The following is an 18,578-nucleotide window of genomic DNA, read 5'->3' as shown; positions in this document are numbered from 1 at the left end:
GAAGTCCAATGAATACCACTATCATTCAGATATATACACAAAAAACCAGAGCCAAGGAAGAGGAAATAGAAGATTTCTACCAACTTTTACAGTCAGAGATTGATTGAACATGCAGTCAAGATGCATTAATGATAATGGGTGACTGGAATGTAAAAGTTGGGAATGGAGAAGAAGGATTAGTAGCTGGAAAACAAGGACTCGGTGACAGAAATGAAGCTGGAGATAGAATGATTGAATTTTGCACAATCAATGACTTAGTCACTGTAAATACATTTTAAAAGAAACATAAAAGCAGCTTACACACATGGATTTCACCTGATGATATGCACAGGAATCAGATTGATTACATCGGTGGAGCAAACCACTGGAGAAGCTCAATATAAGCTGTGAAAACTAGGCCAGTAGCTGATTGTGGAACAGACCACCAACTACTCATATGCACATTCAAGCTGAAGCTAAAGAAAATTAAATCAAATTCACAGGAACCAAAATATGACCTGGAGTCTATTCCACCTGGATTTCAGAACTATCTCAGGAACAGGTTTAAGGCCTTGAACACCAATAAGAAAAGACCAGATGAGTTGTGGGAGGGTATCAAGAGTATCATCCAGGAAGAGTGCAAAAGGTCATTATGAAGACAGAGGAGGAAGAAAATACCAAAATGGATGCCAAAAGAGACCTTGAATATTGCACTAAAGTGCCAAGAAGCCAAAGCAGAGGGGCAACTTCAAGATATTACAGAGCTGAATAGAAGATTTCAAAAGGCAGCGCAGGAAGACAAAGTAAACTATTACAATAAAATGTGCAAGGAGCTGGAGTCAGAAAATCAAAAGGCCCAAACTTGCTCAGCATTTCTTAAGCTCAAGGAACTGAAGAACGAATTCAAACCTCGAGTTGCTATACTTAAGGATGCTTTAGGCAGAATATTAAACGATCCAGGAAATATTAAAAGAAAATGGAAAGAATATACTGAGTCACTGTAACCAAAGGAATTGGATGACACTGAAGAATTTCATGGAACAACATATGAACAAGAGCCTATGGTGATGAAGGAAGAAGTTCAGGCTGCTTTGAAGGAATTGGCAAAAAATAAGGCCCCAGGAATTGATAGTACACCAATTGACATCTTTCAACTAACAGATGCTGCCCTAGATGTGCTCACCAAGTTGTGCCAAGAAATCTGGAGAACAACCACTTGGCCAACTGACTGGAAGGGATCTATATTTGTTCCCATTCCAATAAAAGGTTATCCGACAAGAATGTGGAAATTATCAAACAATATCATTGATATCATATGCAAGCAAGATTCAGCTGAAGATTATCCAAAAATGACTGGAACAGCACATCAACAGAAAACTGCCAGAAGTGCAGGCTGGATTTAGAAGAGGTCGTGGTACTAGGGATATTTTTATCTAATGTTAGATGGATCTTAGCTGAAAGCAGGGAGTACCAGAGAAATGTCTCTCTGTGTTTCATTGATTATGCAAAGGTGTTTGTGTGGATCACAACAAAGTGAGGCTAACTCTAAGAAGAGTGGGAATCCCAAAACACTTGATTGATACAAAACCTATACTTGGACCAGGAGGCAGTTGTCAGAACAGAGCCAAATAAACACTGCATGGTTCAAAACTGGGAAGGGTGTATGCCAGGGATGTGTCCTATCTCCATACCTTTTCAACCTATATGCAGGCATCAGGATTGGTGGAAGACTCATCAACAATCTGTGTTAGGCAGATGACACCACCTTGCTTGCTCAAACTGAGGAGGACCTGAAGCACTTGCTATAGAAGGTTGAGGACTGCAGCCTTCAATATGGATTGAGGCTCAATGTCAAGAAGACAAAGATTCTCACCACTGGTCCAACTGGCAGCATCAGGACAGATGGCGAAGAGATTGAGATTGTTCACAGCTTCAGTTTGCTTGGCTCCACGGTCAACATTCTTGGCACCAGCAGCCAGGAAATTAAAAGACATATTTTGATGGGAATGTCTGCTGTTAGGGACCTCTCTAAAGTATTTAAGAGCAATGGTGTCATTCTAGGGACTAAGGTGCACTTGATACAGCTATGCATCAAGGAGTTGGACAATGACTAGGGAGGATAGAGGAGAATTGATGCCTTTGAGCTGTGGTGCTGGAGAAGATTATTGAATATACCATAGATTATTAAGAAAACAAATAGGTACATCTTGGAGAGGGTTAAATCAGGCTGCTCCTTGGAGGCAAGGATTCTGAGGCTTCGTTTGACATACTTTGAACATGTTGCAAGGAGGGACCAGTCCTTGGAGAAGGACGTCATGCTTGGGAGGGTGGAGGGACAGTGAGGAAAGAAAGATCCTCTATGAGGTGGATTGACTCAGTGACTGGGGTAATGAGTGTAGGTGTGTCAGAGACAATGAAATTGGCACAGGTCAGAGCAGGGTTTAGGGCTGTTTACAAAAGGTCGCTATGAGTCACAGGCGACTCAACAGCACATAACAACAACAACAACAACTATACAGCAATTCTAGGAATACTGCAGCTCATTCATTCTCCAAGCCCAACACTATCCCATCTGCTTCAAGACCACACAGCAAAGAGCAGACAAATGTTTCTTGGCTCATACAGAGAGCTCCTTGGAAGCAAGAGTGTGAGGATTCATCTCACCAAATTTGGACATGCTATCAGGAGGGGCCATTTCCTAGAGAAGGACATTATGCTTGGAAAAGTGGGTCAGCAAATGAGGGGAGGACACTCAAGGACAGGAACCAGCACAGTGACTGCCCCAGTGTGCTGAAGCACAGCTTGTGAGGAGGGCTCAGGATCGGCAGGGTCTCAGCCCCTATGAGTCGGTGTAGACTCAAAGGCATCTTAATCTTAACTCTAAAATTGTAAGACTGTTTAAAAATATAAGACTGGGCATGTCATTCCTATGTTTAAAACTCTCCAATGAAAAGTTACCCATCTGACTTAGAGTAAAATCCAGTCTCCAGCTGGCCTGGTAGATCCTGTACCTGGCCTCACCTTAGCCCTTCCCTTCCTCACTCTGTTCCAACACACTGGCTCCCCTCCCTGCTGTCCTCTGTACATACACACAGCAGGCACACTTCCTCTTCTTTGCCTAGAATGCAGATTTCTGTATTCCTCAGCTGCCCACACCAGCTTCACATCAAGACCCTCCTTGGATGTCCTCTTTAAAATCTTAATACTGTACTTCTCACACTCCTTATCTACCACACCACTTTATTTCATTTTTCTCCATTACACATATTCTAACCTATTTAATGGCTTCTTTATTTGTTTCTCATCTTACCTCACTAGAAAATGAGTGTGCTTCAGATGGATGTTTTTCTCTGATGGGCTCAATACTGTGTCTCTAGCACCGAGAGCAGTGCCAGGCTCCCAGTAAGTGCTCAGTAACATTTTTATTAAGTAATTAATTGGTCTAGAAATAAAATTTTTAGAATCATAAACTCTGTGAAGTATGTTTCTAAATAAAGATCTCAGTCTGGGCTTTTATTATTTAATAATTAGAAGAACATAAATACTTAAACTAAATAACTGCAATTCTCTTTTTCAGACTTCCTTTATTCCTAAAATTCTATCAAATATCTGTTTTTAACATTTTCAACTTTGTTGTTGTTATATATGTTGCCTGAATCACAGTGACCCTATGTAGGCTATGAGCATATTCCTATGAGACTCTTTACAAACAGTTTCATTTTCAAGAAAACAACAAAGACAACAAATTATTTTAAAGTAATATGAGAGATATGACACAATGTTTAAATTCACATTAGTGACTTTTTCATTAATTAATATAAACACCATCAGATACTGGTTTCTATTTTGAGATGTGAGCTATTAAAGAGCTTTGAGAAAAGAAGTGACATTAATGTGAAATTAAATGAATTCTTAATTTCTATATATTATTTGTTTTTAGAAACTCAAAAAAATACTGAATGCTATGTACTTCATTCAGACCTATAATGAACTTATGACTAGAAATTATTATAATTAAGAAGTCCACAAAAAGTTTCTTCTTGCATTTATTGAATACTTAAAAATTTTACAGTATAAATTCTTTAATAGAATATTTTTGCTAAGTGTAAATAATTCTTTTCAAATGTTAATTTTGTTATATGAATATGATTTTATGTTATCTGGATATGATTCAAGAGTCCTCATTTTATGCTTAAAATTAGAAATAAGGCATTACAAGATAATATGAATGCTTATGATTATGTAAAAAGACAAGTCCCCACCCAGCTGACCAAAGAATCTCAACTTCTACTCCTTCTCTGGAACAACTTCCATTACCATCTGATGAGATAGTAGGCATTTGACCCTATTCCTACAAGCAAAGATTTCTCAGTTGCCTTTCAAATTGGTTGAGAACACTGGGCATCTTGCCAAAGAAACAACTCTACTCTCATTTCTCTAACTGACATAGTCCAGAAATTGGCGCAGCTAAAGAAGAATGGCTTCAGGAGAAACTGACTGAAATTAGTTCAGCAGGTAAAACATAACATGACGCTGATGGAAATCTCCTTACAAAGGCTACAAACTCTAAAAAGCCCCAGGGAAAAGAAGGAAAATTATAGCCACTTGCTCAGCTATGCAGTAACTACATCATTTAGGCCCAGGGAGGCTTTCTGCTCTGCCTCTTTCCTGGCACCAGGGCTATTTAAAGCCTACAGTTGCTCTGAGCATCATCAGAGTGCTGAAGCAGCAACCTCAGAGAAACAATCACAGTGTGGCTTCCAGAGCTCTCAGAAAGCACCAAGACCAGCTTCCCTCCCTAAACTAGGTTTCAGAAGGAGAAAACTCAGTTTACCATTCTTGACGCAGCAGGTCACTATGCTGCTATGCTGTATGTATCTTGTTTTCCCCAACACCACTCCCTTTTAACACCAAGGATCTGCCTTCCTAAGTGAATACATTTCTCTCTGGGCTCATTCCCACAAGGTACATACAAAAGCACCAACTCTCCTCGTCCTCCCTTGTAATGTAATTTACTGCTGTTAGTTTTTTCTGCCCAGTCAATCTGGCTCCTGGCTTGACCTTTAGGAGAACTTTGTCTTGGCTACAAAGGCCAATGTAATAGTAAATCTTTTCATAAATTGCCAAATTATAGATGGTCTTATAAATAAATAACTTTAAACTCTGGAGTATGTGCTAGCCTTAGGTAATGAACATTATTCCCAACTATGTCTTTAAGGATTTGTAGGGAAATTGGAGCAGATATATATGCTCCTCACTCTAGTGCTAGAAAAGGCTTTTTTAAGGATTTAAAAGCTGTACTTGCAGCTTTTTTAAAGTGAAGGTGGTTGTGATGAAGAATCTGTTTTCAGCAGGGGTTGGTTCAATCATTTCAAAGTGAGAGCAAATTTACATAACATTAAAGGAGTCCAAAAAGCTTTTAAATTTGCCAACTAGTTGGTGTTCAAGAATGAATAATTTTCTTCCCTGTTGTACAAATTCAGATGAGAGAAAGCAACAGACCTGATTTCTATAATAATTTAAGAAAGGCTAAAAGGATTTTCATTCGATGGCAAAATTCTACTGCCAAGAACTGTACATGGAGGAGGAGGAAAAGGGGTAAGACAGAGCAGTATAAAAGAAAAGGATTCTTAAACAACTTATATAGTATAACAATAATTAACAATGGAAATAAAATTTATTGTATCTGTGCATTCGTTAAAAAGCAAAAATCTACCTGTTAAACTTCTAAAGCTCACATTGTGTTTCATTTTCCATTTTTCTTCTTCCCTGAGAGGTAAAATTAAGGCAAATGCCTTTATCCAATTTAAAATTCTATTATTTTATATATCATTATCTTTATTACCCCAATAAAAATAGTAGCTCTTGGCTGGAAACAAATGCAAGCAGTCAATCAGACTCCATTTAAATACAATCTGACAATTTTATGCCTAAATAAGAGCATCAGTGATGCTTCTGCAAAACATTCTCTATGATGATGGCTTATGAGCTTCATCACTTACTTGTCTGGAGAGATAGGCTGTGTGGCTACAGGGCCCAAATCACTTTCCAGTAGGTCCCAAATATAAATACTGGATGTGTCATCCTGGACCAAAAACACAGCAGGTCTTGTTAATGACCACTGTAAGCCAATAATAGCTTGGCCATTGGTGCTGTTATTCCACTGCAGAAGAGGATATTCAGAAGTCAGCTGATGTAATCTGATGCTGCCATCTGAACAGCCAGCCTGTGCAACAAGAGAGAGAAAGAAGGAGTGAGAAATTGTTGATCATTCTTTTTTGTTTCTATTTTTCACTTTATCAGAAGAGCAATGGAGAAATTTTTTTTGTAACAATTATTTCTTTAGTTTGTATAGTAAAAGTAATTTCTTTTTTATTTTCCAGAGAATCATATCTTTAAATCCATCTTCACAAATTATACATTCCTTGTGCCCCCAATGACCTCACAAATGCTTGACTATAAATAAATTCAGGTAATATATATGTAGAAATTTTTTACCCATTATCCAACGATAGAAAATATTTTATTATAAACAATTAAATCTTTCCATAATGCTCAAACAGTATCAAACACCATTTTATATCTCTAACAGAGAAGAGTAGGTATTCAGTACTACAACTAAGTATAATATTAAATTTCAAGCTTCTGATCACATCACATAGTGTCTAGGCCAAGATTATATGTCATTTTCCCACGTTATCCAATTCTGTCTCTCACATCTCACTCATCTCAATGGAGCCAAAGATTTCTACTACATACTTTAAATGTAAGAAGTTGAGATAGAGAAAATTCAATGGAAACAAATCTATCTTGACTCAACTCTTAGTTTAAAAAACAAATAACAGTTCATTACCATTGATTTTAACCACAAACTACTGAGATTGACTTCACAGAAGTAAATAAACTACCTTGTTTAAAATGTGATATATTTGTATTAATATGCTATGTACTCTGAAATTTCCATAAAATGAAACTTAGTTGACTTATCAAAGACAAAAGTTTAAGCTCATATAGGTGGCAGTGAAGTTATTAACACAGAAGGATCAACTCAGAAAGGAGGGGAAGGGTGGTTATAAAACTCAAAGAATATAATAAATGTCATTGAATTGTACCCATATAAACCATTGGATTTGTATATTTTCTTATGATTAATAATGCTGTTGTTGTGTGCCATCAATTCAGAACTGACCTATAGCTGACTCTCTGGTGGGTTTTCAGATAGTTAATTGCATAGAAGGAAACTGCCCATCCTTCTCCCATGGAGCAGATGGTGGCCTTGAACCAGGTGTCTTCAAGCCTGCAGTGCAGCTGCTTACCACTAGGCCACCAAAGCAAAAAATTCAACTTAGAAAGGACAATTTCATTCCTTTCTATATATTTAATCTTTCACATACTTAAAAAATAATTTAAATAAAATAAACATGGGTTAAATAAAATCCTAAAATTCAGCAGAAACAAATAATTTTGAAATGGCACTGCAAATAATATAACCACACAGATGAGAAGAGTAAGAGAATCAATCCAAGTGACTTTTTAACAATAATATTTTAACTACATGCCTAACACTCTAAATAATGGACTCATTACATCCATTGGTAGTCCAACATCATCACAGAAGATCTTCATCACTGAACCAACGGTCAACATTATGACAAACTGAGAAGGGACTGAAGCTGTAATTGATTGCCTCTCGCTTGGAAGAGCAAGTCCTGGAGAACTCTCCAATAGCACAGTCACTGCCCTCAATGGTCTCTCCACCTCTCTTAACTCACTAGCAAATGTAATTCTTGATAATCACTTAATCTTGAATTTTCTTCTAGCAGAGCAAGGTTGGGTTTGTGCAGTCATAAACACATACATTAATTCAGGCATGGCAGAAACTAATATTAAAAAATATATATGATCAAGCCAAATGGCTACACCAATATAACCAACAGCAACATAGTCAATCCTTTAAGTGGCCTTTTTTAACTACCTACCAGAGATTGTCTGACTACTCGTCCTAGTAAGTCCTGTAATTGCCCTGTTTTTAATTCTCCTGTTTGGCAACAGCTTCTTAAAATATGTTCTCAAATTCTTACACAAAAGGACTCAGACTCTCACCAACTGAACTATGGGCCAGTTTCCCTGCCTAGAGAACAGAAAATGGGACATAAGGGCACAGGCCCCTGAGCGTCTTGCAAAAAGAGCCAAAGGGAGTAAGAGTAGCACAACCCCTCAGTGCCTCAGCACAGAAAGCAGATAAAGAGCCTGTAGCCCAGTGCCAAGGTGCGTCTAAAGCCACAACAACAGTAAAAGGTTTGTTTATTCATTATGGACTCACAGACTTTACTCACAGTTGTGGTACCAAGAGTGGAGCTTATTAGAGAAATAAGCTGGAGAATGGAAGTGACAAAGAATATCACCCAGTAAAAATCCAAATTTTAGCTCAGTAGTAAAAAAAAAAAAAAAATTCCTCAAGCAGTCCAGGCCCTAGTTTCAGTTCAGCAATCAGCCACCCCTTCCATTATCTGGCAAGAACAGAGAAAACCTTCAACTATGGCCTTTATCTCCTCTGGTTACAACATTCAAGTTTCTCCACAGCAATGGTACAGTCTCTCCACCACTATCACGAGGGTCTCGCTTTCAACAGGATCTTGCTCCAGTCTCCCTTGAGTCTTGCCATTCAGTGCAAGAAACACACTCTCTCTCTTATCTTGGTCCCATAGCTGTTGATGATTTGCAAGAACTTGTGTCTGCAGTTAAGGTAGCTAGAGACTAAAGCGGGCTAAGGTAATGGTGAAAATAAACCAACTTGAGGCTAACACCACATCTTCCTAACCAGCTTTCAATACTAACCAATCCCACCTTCCTCACTATGAGTCCCTACTTCACACTTGTTCAGCAGTAAGCAGTTTCTGAGAAACAATGCCCCTTTTCCCACTACCTCTTTAAGGCAAGAATGTTAGGCTGAACAGGAACTCCATTTTACTGGATTTGTACCTCACTCTCCCTCCCTCCTAAGACAAGCAAGTCTGCCCTCCTGCTGAGAAAAGCAAGCTTGCCAGACATTCCCTTTCTCTCTGAAACAGGAAAGTTCACCAGATTAAGATAGAAGCCCAGAAATTAAGATAACAGGATACCTGAAGGTGTATAATATCTCAGAGTGAAAAGTTCCAGGATAAAAATTACTGAACTAGAATATTGTTGCCCCAAGATATCTCCCCCTACCCAGCAATCCAAGGTCCCAAGAATAAATGCCTGATCGTCCCCTTTGCTTAGGCTGATGTTGCACTGAGAGCTGCAACCCACTTTCAGTAAAGTGTATATTAAATAAAACTCCATTTACTATACACACAACACGGGTTGTTCTTGGATCCAGCAGTAGGAGGAACCGCTCGATGACCAAATAAGATTCATAAAAGGTATGCTCAACATAAGAAAAATAATCAGTGCAATTCATCACATTAACAAAGCAAAAACAAGAACCACAGGATCCTATCAATTGATATAGAAATGGCCTTTGAAAAATCCAACACCCCTTCCTGATAAAACCACTCAACAAAATAGGAATTGAAGGGAATTTTCCTAACACAGTGAAAAGTACATATGTGAAACCAAGAACCACCATCATTCTCAATGGAGAAAGACTAAAAGCATTACCCTTGGGAACAAGGATGCCCACTTTCACCACTCCTAATCAATATTGCACTGAAAGTACTTGATAGAGCAATAAGACAACAGAAGGAAATAAGAGGCATCCAAATCAGCGAAGAGGTAGTAAAATTGTCACTATACATAGACTATATCACAGTGAACTCAGAAAACCCCAAAGATTCAACAAAGCAAACTTTTAAACCTAAGAGACAAATATAGTAGCTGCAGGATATAAGATCAATATAAAAAAATCAGGAGGATTTCTCTACAGTAACAAAGAAACATTGAAAAGGAAATGAAGAAAGCAATACCACTTAGCTATGTAACCACAAATTGAGATACCTGGATATAAACCTAACTAGACAAAAGAGCCCTTTATAAAATAAAAATGGTAAAACACTATTACAAGAAACAGTAAGAGATCTAACTAAAAAATGTTCCCCATTCATGGATAGGAAGACTTAACATAGTGAAATTACAATCCTACCAAAAGCAATATACATGTTTAATGTAATCTCAATACTGATACCAAACTCATTTTTTCAAAGAGATAGAAAAGGCAATTGGCAAGTTTATTAGGAAAACAAAGAGAATTCAAATCATCAAAGCACTTCTGAAAAATAAAAATTAAGTGAGAGGGAGAGTACTCCATAACCAAAACAGCATGGCACTGGTACAATGACAGGCACAGAGGCCAAAGGAACAGAATCAAGAATCCAGAAATTGACCCATCTACTACAGCCAACGGGGATTCGACAAGTAAACAAATAAAAAGAGGAAATGACAACCTCTTTAACAAAAGATGCTGGCAAAACTGGACATCTTTTGGCAGAAAGCTGATGCAGGATCTGCATCTTACACCATACACAAAAATCAACTCAAGGTGATCAAAGACCTAAGGGAGAAGCCCAAAATCATAAAGATCATAAGAGGCAAAATGGGATCAAATTTAGAAACCCCTGGCCTATGGCATAGATAGGCCTGCAAATATAGGCAGAAAAGAACAGCCAGAAGAGGATCAAATCAACAAAAGAGATCTTCTAAAACTTAAGTCCCTGTGTGCTTCAAGAATTTTTTTCCAATATTAGTTCTTGTTAGGTGCTGTCAAGTCGAATACGACTCACAACAACCCCCAAAAGATCTCAACCCTGTTCTATCTTGTGCCATCCCCACACTTTCTGACACACAAGAGCCCACTGCCTCTGTCACCATGTCAGTCCAACTAGCTGAGAGTCTTCCTCTCCTTCGCCGACCCGCCACCCTTCCCGGCACCATGTCCTTCTCTAAGGAATGGCACCTTCTAGCAACATGTCCAAAATACAAAAGGCAAAGTCTTATCATTCTTGCCTCCAAAGAGCACTCTGGCTGCACCTTCTCCAAGACACATCTGTTCTCTTGGCCATCTATGAGATGTTCAGTGCTCTTCTCCAACATCACAGCTCAAAGGCATCATCTTTATTCATTGTCCAGCTCTCAGATGCAGTTTAGTCTTCAAACTGACATCACTACTCCTCAATAATTTGGAAAGGTCCCAGCTGCAGATTTTCCCAATGTAATACATCTTCTTATTTCCTGACTGCTGGTACCAAAGATGTTAATTGTGGAACCAAGTAAGATGACGCTGTTGACAGTTTCAATCTCCTCTCCATCCACCATAACAGTGCCTATTGGTTCCGTTGTAAGGATCTTTGTTTTCTTGACACTGAAATGCAATCCATACTGAAGGCTGTTGCAACAAGTGCTTCATGTCCTCCTCACTTTCAGCAATCAAGGTTGTGTCATCTGCATAACACAGGTTACTGATAAGTCTCCTGATGCCACACTCCTCCTCAAAGAGTGAAGCTTCTCAGATAATTTGCTCAGCAGACAGAGAGAGAGTGAATACAACCCTGGTGCACTCTCTTCCCAATTCTAAACCATATAGTGCTCCCCTGCTGTGTTCATACAACAGTTTCCTAGTTCAGGTATAGGTTCCACATGAGCACAATCAAGTGCTCTGGGATTCTCATTCTTCTCAATGTCAGACACAACTTGTCATGATCCACACAGTCAAATGCCTTTGCATAGTCAATAAAGCATTTTTTCCCAATAGGGTAAAAAAAAGAAACCCTACTGACTGGGAAAATATACTGTCAAAGGCATCTCAGATACTCATAACTAAAGTTTACAGAGCTCTACAGGGCCTCCAGAAGAAAAGTACTGATAATCCAGTTACAAAATGAGCAAAAGATATGGAAAGACTTTACACAGAGGAAGACATTCAGATGGCTGTCATACACATGAAGAAATGCTCCAAATCACTGGCAATGAGAGAGATGCAAAACAAAATCACAATAAGTTACCATCTTACCTCAGTAACTGTAGCAAAGTTTAGACAACAAGCAATAAATGTTAGAAAGATTGAAACTCTGAAGCACTACTGGTGGGATTGTAAAATGGTATAACCACTCTGGAAGGCAGTTTAGTGTTTCCTCAAAAAGCTGAACATAAAAATTCCATATGACCTAGCTATTCCAATGCTAGGAATATACTCTGAGAAAACAGAACTGAAATATAAATGAGTATATGTACACCTCTGTTCACAGTAGCATTTCTACCATACAAAGAAAATGAAAACAGCCCAAGTGTCCAAAAACAAACAAATGGATTAAAAAATTGTGGTACATTCACACAATGGAATACTATATAGCACTAAGGAGCAATGATTTCATAAAAGTCATATAACATGGGAGAGTCTAAAGAGCATTATGGTGAACTAACCCAGTCTCGTAAGGAGAAATACTGCATAAGACCATTATTGTTAAAAAAGGATAACTAGTAAAATGTGAAAGTCCCAAAGAGAAGGAGAAAGGGGGATGGATGGAAATTATTAGGATATCAGAGTTTCGTAGGCAGAGAGGGGGTGGGGGTGATGAAAGAACAGGAAAGATGAAATGGAGATTTGAAAAAATGGGGTCATAATAGGCATAGATCAATAGTAATTAATTTTATATACTATGAATATGAATGATTATCTATAATACAATGTGAATGAAAGATTGTGTGCAATACAATGTACATTAATTAGATAATACAAACATAATTTTTAAAAATTCTTAAGAGAGGTTGACATGTGAGATACATAATTTGACGCCTTGATCATAGTCTCACCTTTACCAGTTAACTATCTGAGTTACTTGTCGATAAAGTTTTAAACTATTTGTCTTTTTTTTCTCTTTCTCATTCCAACCAACAAGTTGGCCTATGAGCCTCTTCTAAGTTACTCCCATCAACTTCTTAATTCTTGCTAAAAAGGCCCTCCAATACTCTCACTCTGGTCACTCACTAGCCCTACAAACAGGATACTTGTGTTACTAGGACAGTATTCCTCTGGCCACCACAAACCATCTAGATTTTAAAGAAGCAGCTTTCTGCTTTTAAAAATTCATAGGTTGAGAGAACATAACATCTGATATGGATGGAATTAAAATGACAGCATGCCATTCCCTGAAAGAAGAAAATAGTGAGGAAGTCATACAGAAGGAAGAGGAGCTGGGAGACTGTGCCACAGACTTTCCTGGCAGGAAATAGTCTTTGTTCAATAACTTATATTATGTTCTACTAAATAAATAAAAAAAGATAAGGTAATAATTCTTCACTAAGTACATATCTACTTACATTACAGATTTTCATCACAAATATTACTAGTTTTGAAACCATTTACAATAAAACAAAAAATTAAGAGAATTCAGGCTCTATGTAGTTATATTTTGCCTGTTTTAAAAAAGTCTTTTTCCACATTTGAGACCAGTGAAGTCTTAAAAATGATCAATGTGTGGTCTAATTAATCAATATTTTTTTTAAAAATTTTCCACTTAATCACGACAAGTGTTATAATGTCCAAATGAGCAATAATACCATTAAAAATAATTTGTGCCTTAGAAAAGAGACTTTCTTACCAAGAATATTGGTTCTCCAAATGGTGAAAAATCAATCACATTAACATTTACTGGTCTTACACCCTGTTGCTGGGGTCTGAACAATTTAGGAGAAACTCTCAAATCTTGTCTTGCTCCATGAGTTATTATACCCTAGGAAGAAGACAAATGATGATGAAAGAAAAATATTAGTAGAAAGGCTAAAAATAAAGGTATTACTAAAACAAATTACATTATAACATAATTAAATACATAAATATTTAATGAAGACCTAGAGATCAGAAAACTCTATGAAAGAAAACAAATTAGTTAGAAAATTAAACTTGACATGTTACTCACCATGTTCGTGCCAACAATAAAATGGTTAGGATCTGAAGGTAGAAATTTAACATTCAGTGTTTGTACGGTCCCCCAAAATGGATTATCTTTTGGGGAAAGACTGAAAGAAATACAAAGAAGAGCAGAAGAATTACTTGAAACCTTAAGGATAATGATGATACTGGATACTTGTTAATTATTATGTGTCAATAAATACATAATAGGCCAGTGGCTACTAGGGGGAAGAGAAGAACTACCCTCATTCTCATTGTTAGAAGGGATGACACCAAAATGATTCCAGGATTTGCAGCTCCATACACACATGTAATGCAGGAGGGAGTAGGGTTGGTGTCACCCAATTTGATAATTCATCACCCTTGTAACCTAGCAGTTAGAATGTGCACAGGCCAGCCATGGTTCCCTACACTGGGCACAAAGGAGGTTCTCTACCCTGGCTAATGAGATGGGTGTATGCTACAGAGGGCCATAGGAAGAGGCAGGGCTGAGCACCTAGGATCATGCAGCATGGGGGCAGAGTCAGCTGCTCCAACTAATGGCTAGGGACTGTGATTCCATGAGTTACCACACTAGGTGAGGAGGAAAGAAAAATCATCAACCCTAGTTATACTACTATAAAAGACTATCAAAACACAAACTCAATGCTGTAGGGTCAGAGCTGACTCACGGCTGACATGCCAAAAGGATTCCAGAAGTTGCACACTGCATGGTAGGAGATCACCCATCTTTCTCCTGAGGAGCCAGAACCATCAGAGATTAGTCCCATTTTGGTTATCAACTCCGCTCCATGTGGACTGTGACCACAGGAACTTGGTGTTCTTGTTAGGTCTCCACTATGATTCACAGCAACTCTGTTAATAACAGATTTGATCCTCACCCTATCCTGCCCCATCTTATCAATTCCTGATAGGTTCAAGACCACTGTTAGAGTCACTGGGTCAATCCATCTTGTTGAGGATCTCTTTCTCTGACCTTCCACCTTTCCCTGCACTTCACAACACTTAACAACAACAAAGACACTTCTGACAACACATCCAAAGTACATGAGACAAAGTTTCACCATCCTTACTTGCCTCTAAAAAGCACCTTGGTTGCACTTCCTCCAGGACAGAACTGCGACTCAACAGACTAAACAGTACATAACAACAACAACCTACTATATTGGTTGGTTTTTATTTAAGCCCCTTATTTAGAGTCAACAAGATCTGGGGGAAGAGGGCCTTTGTGTTTAAAAGTCAGCTGTTACCCTATCAGTTGATGCAGAAAAAGCCTTTGACAAAATCCAACACCCTTTCCTGATTAAAACACTAAAAAAATAGGATTAGAGGGGAATATGCAAACCCACAAACCCGAGAGCCAACATTGTTCTCAATGGAGAGAAGTTAAAGGCATTCCCTCTGAGAACAGGAACTAGGCAAGGATGCCCACTATCACCTCTCCTATTCAATACTGTAATGGAAGTCTTAGCGATAGCAATAAAACAAGAAAAGGAAATGAGAGGTTTCCAAATTGGCAAAGAGGAGGTAAAATTATCTCTATATGCAGATGATATGATAGTATATTTAGAAAACCCTAAAGACTCAGGAAGACAACTGCTGGACATACTTGACCAATTCAGCAAAGTGGCAGGATACAAGATAAACATACAAAAATCAATGGGATTTCTCAACAGTGACAAAGGGACTACAGAACTGGAGCCAAGAAAAACAATACCTGTCACAATAGCTAATCACAAGATTAAGTACTTGGGAGTAAATCTAACCAGAAGCACAAAGGATCTATTCAAAGAAAATAACAAAATATTACTGCAAGAAACAAAAAGAGACCCGGAGAAATGGAAGAATATAAATATACCTTGCTCATGGATAAGAAAATATTGTGAAAATGACAATACTACCAAAGGCAATAACAATTACATTCTTCAATAAGATAGAAATGGCAATATCCAATTTTATTTGAAATGGAAAGAGGCCCCAAATAAGCAAAGCGCTCCTTAAAGAGAGAAACAAGGCAGGAGGCATCTCACTCCCTGATTTCAAATCCTACCACACTGCCGTGGTGGTCAAGACAGCGTGGTACTGGTACAATGACAGACATTTAGATCAATGGAATAGAATTGAGAACCCAGATATCAGCCCATCTACATAAGGTCAACTGATTTTTTACAAGGAGATGAAATCAGTTAAGTGGGGAAATGACAGTCTTTTTAACAAATGGTGTTGACATAATTGGAAAATTATCTGTAAAAAACTCAAGCAAGATCCACACCTCACACTATCGACAAAAACCAACTCAAAGTGAATCAAGGACCTAGGACTAAAACCAAGGACTGTAAACTTAGAGAAAAGCTTGGAAGAATTCTAGAAGCCCTAATCCACAACATAAACAGTTTTCCAAGCATCCTGAGAAACCTACAACCAAGAGAGGATAAAATAGATGAATGGGGCCTTTGAAGAATCAAATCCCCAGGCACATCCAAAAACTTCTCCAACAAAATAAAAAGGGAAGCCACAGACTGAGAAAAAAATATTTAAAAGTTATATGTCTAATAAGGGACTAATATCTATATAAAATACACGAGAACCACAACAAGACAAAGGGTAAACAACCCAATTGAAAAATGGGCACAAAATATGAACAAATACTTCACTAAATAAGACATTCAGATGGTAAACACATGAAGAAATGTTCAAAATCCCTAGCTCTAAGAGAGATACAAAACAACTGTGAGATATTATTTTACCCCAGTAAGGATAGCAAAATTTAACAGAACAGCAAACAAATGCTGGGGAGGTTGTGAAGAAACTGGAACCTTTATTCACTTTTGGGGGAAGTGTAAAATGGTGTAACCACTATGGAAGGCTGTATGGCACTTTCTTAAAAAGCTGGAAATAAGGGGAGCTCTGGTGGCCTAGTGGCAAGAAGCTGCAACTACAATCCCAGAAGTGCATGGTTCAAATCCACCAGATGCTCTGCCGGGGAAGGAGGGGCAATCTCCTCCTGTACCACTCAGATCTGATTTGACGGTACACGCACACAAAAATTAAAAAAAAAGGGGGAAAAAAAGCTGGAAATAGAAATCTTTCGGCCCTGGGAATATACCCCAAAGAAATCAGAACTGCCACCCAAGCAGATATATGCACACCCATGTTTATTGCAGCTTTGTTCACAAGGGCAAAGAGTTGGAAACAACACAAGTGCCCATCAACAAACACAGGGATAGAGAAGCTCTGGTATATTCACAAAATGAAATACTATGTGTACTGAAAAACAGGGAACTCATTAAATAGTATGCCAAATGGAGGACATTATGCTGATTGAAATATCTCAGTCACAAAAGAACAAATATTTCATAGTGCCACTGTTGTAAAGTGCCATCATTAGGTGACACCCTAATGGCAAATGGCATAATGTTTACACACAGTGCACAGTGTTTTGTGGAGTGCCCAGTTTAAGACAGGAGTGGCGTCTACTTCCTAAACAACATGCCTCTGGAAATTCTATGAACTTTGAGAAACAACGAATAGTTATAGAAAGGGTTCATTCAGGTCTTTTGTTCATAGGGTTGCTGAGTGGTGCTCAACTCGACAGCAATGAATAACAACAAAAAGAACCCTTCTCCAAGTTCAATGCCTCAAACCTATTCCTAAAATGATCTTGAAGTTCAGATGGAATTGATTCAAGATCATATTTTGGTTCCTGTGGACATATTTTCATTTTTTCAGCCTCAATTTGAATTTGCGTATGAGTAATTGATTGTCTAACTTAGAGTCTACCCATGGCCTAGTTTTGACTGACAATATTGAGCTTCTCCAACGATTTCTTCCACAAATGTAGTCAATTTTATTCCTATGCAGCCCATCAGGTGAGATCCATGTGTAAAGTCATCATTTGTGTCTTTTAAAAAAGGTATTTGCAATGATTAAATCATTGTAAATACAAAATTCAATCATTCTATTTCTAGTCTCAATTCTATCACCAACTTCTTATTTTCCAAATACTATTCTTTATTCACTGTTTCTCACTTTTGCATTCCAGTCACTAATTACCATTAACACATCCTGAATGCATGTTTGGTCAATTTCAGAGTGTAAGATTTGGTAAAAAAAAAAAAAAAAAAATCTCAATTTCTTCCTCGTTGGCTCCAGATGTAGAAATGTATATTTGAATAATAGTCATGGTAATGGCTCTTCCTTGTATGCATATGGATATTATCCTATCACTCACAACATTGTATCTCAGGCTAGAACTTGAAATTGACCTTTTTACAATAAACAGAAAACCATTCTTCTTCTGTTTTTCATTCCCAGCATAGTATACCATATGATCATCGGATTAAAAGTGGCCAAGCAAATATATGCACACCCATGTTTGTCACACTTTTGTTCACAATAGCAAGGAGTTGGAAACAAACTAAATGCCCATCAACAAACAATGGATAGAGAAGCTGTGGTATATTCATACAATGGAATACTACACTGCATTGAAAAGCAAGGAACTCATGCAATATTATTCAAAATGGGTGACCCTCAAGGACATTATGCTGAGTGAAATATATCAGTCACAAAAGGACAAACACTGCATAGTGTCACTGCTGTACAATGGGACTGACATCACGGTTAGGGTAAGAATGAGAAAACCTGGATGAATTATGTATACTGCATTGAAACCGATGAGGGAGAGAACAGTTTAAAAGCAATATATTTTAGG

General features: G+C 37.9%; 1 protein-coding gene across 1 annotated transcript in view; it reads right to left on the bottom strand.

Annotated features, from left to right (window-relative positions):
- The window catches only part of WDR60 (WD repeat domain 60), a 290,279-nt gene that overhangs the window by 3,673 nt on the left and 268,028 nt on the right, over positions 1–18,578 (bottom strand). Inside the window, exons 24-26 of the mRNA XM_006887691.1 lie at positions 13,872–13,971; positions 13,554–13,685; positions 5,982–6,205 (exon numbers count right to left, since the gene is read on the bottom strand). Coding sequence (XP_006887753.1) covers positions 5,982–6,205; positions 13,554–13,685; positions 13,872–13,971 — 456 coding nt within the window. The remainder of the gene's footprint in view (positions 1–5,981; positions 6,206–13,553; positions 13,686–13,871; positions 13,972–18,578) is intronic.

Source organism: Elephantulus edwardii, unplaced genomic scaffold (genome assembly GCF_000299155.1).
Source record: "Elephantulus edwardii isolate Elephantulus edwardi_28Jun2011 unplaced genomic scaffold, EleEdw1.0 scaffold00060, whole genome shotgun sequence".
Lineage (NCBI taxonomy): Eukaryota > Metazoa > Chordata > Mammalia > Macroscelidea > Macroscelididae > Elephantulus > Elephantulus edwardii.
This window is presented reverse-complemented; position numbering and strand designations above follow the sequence as displayed.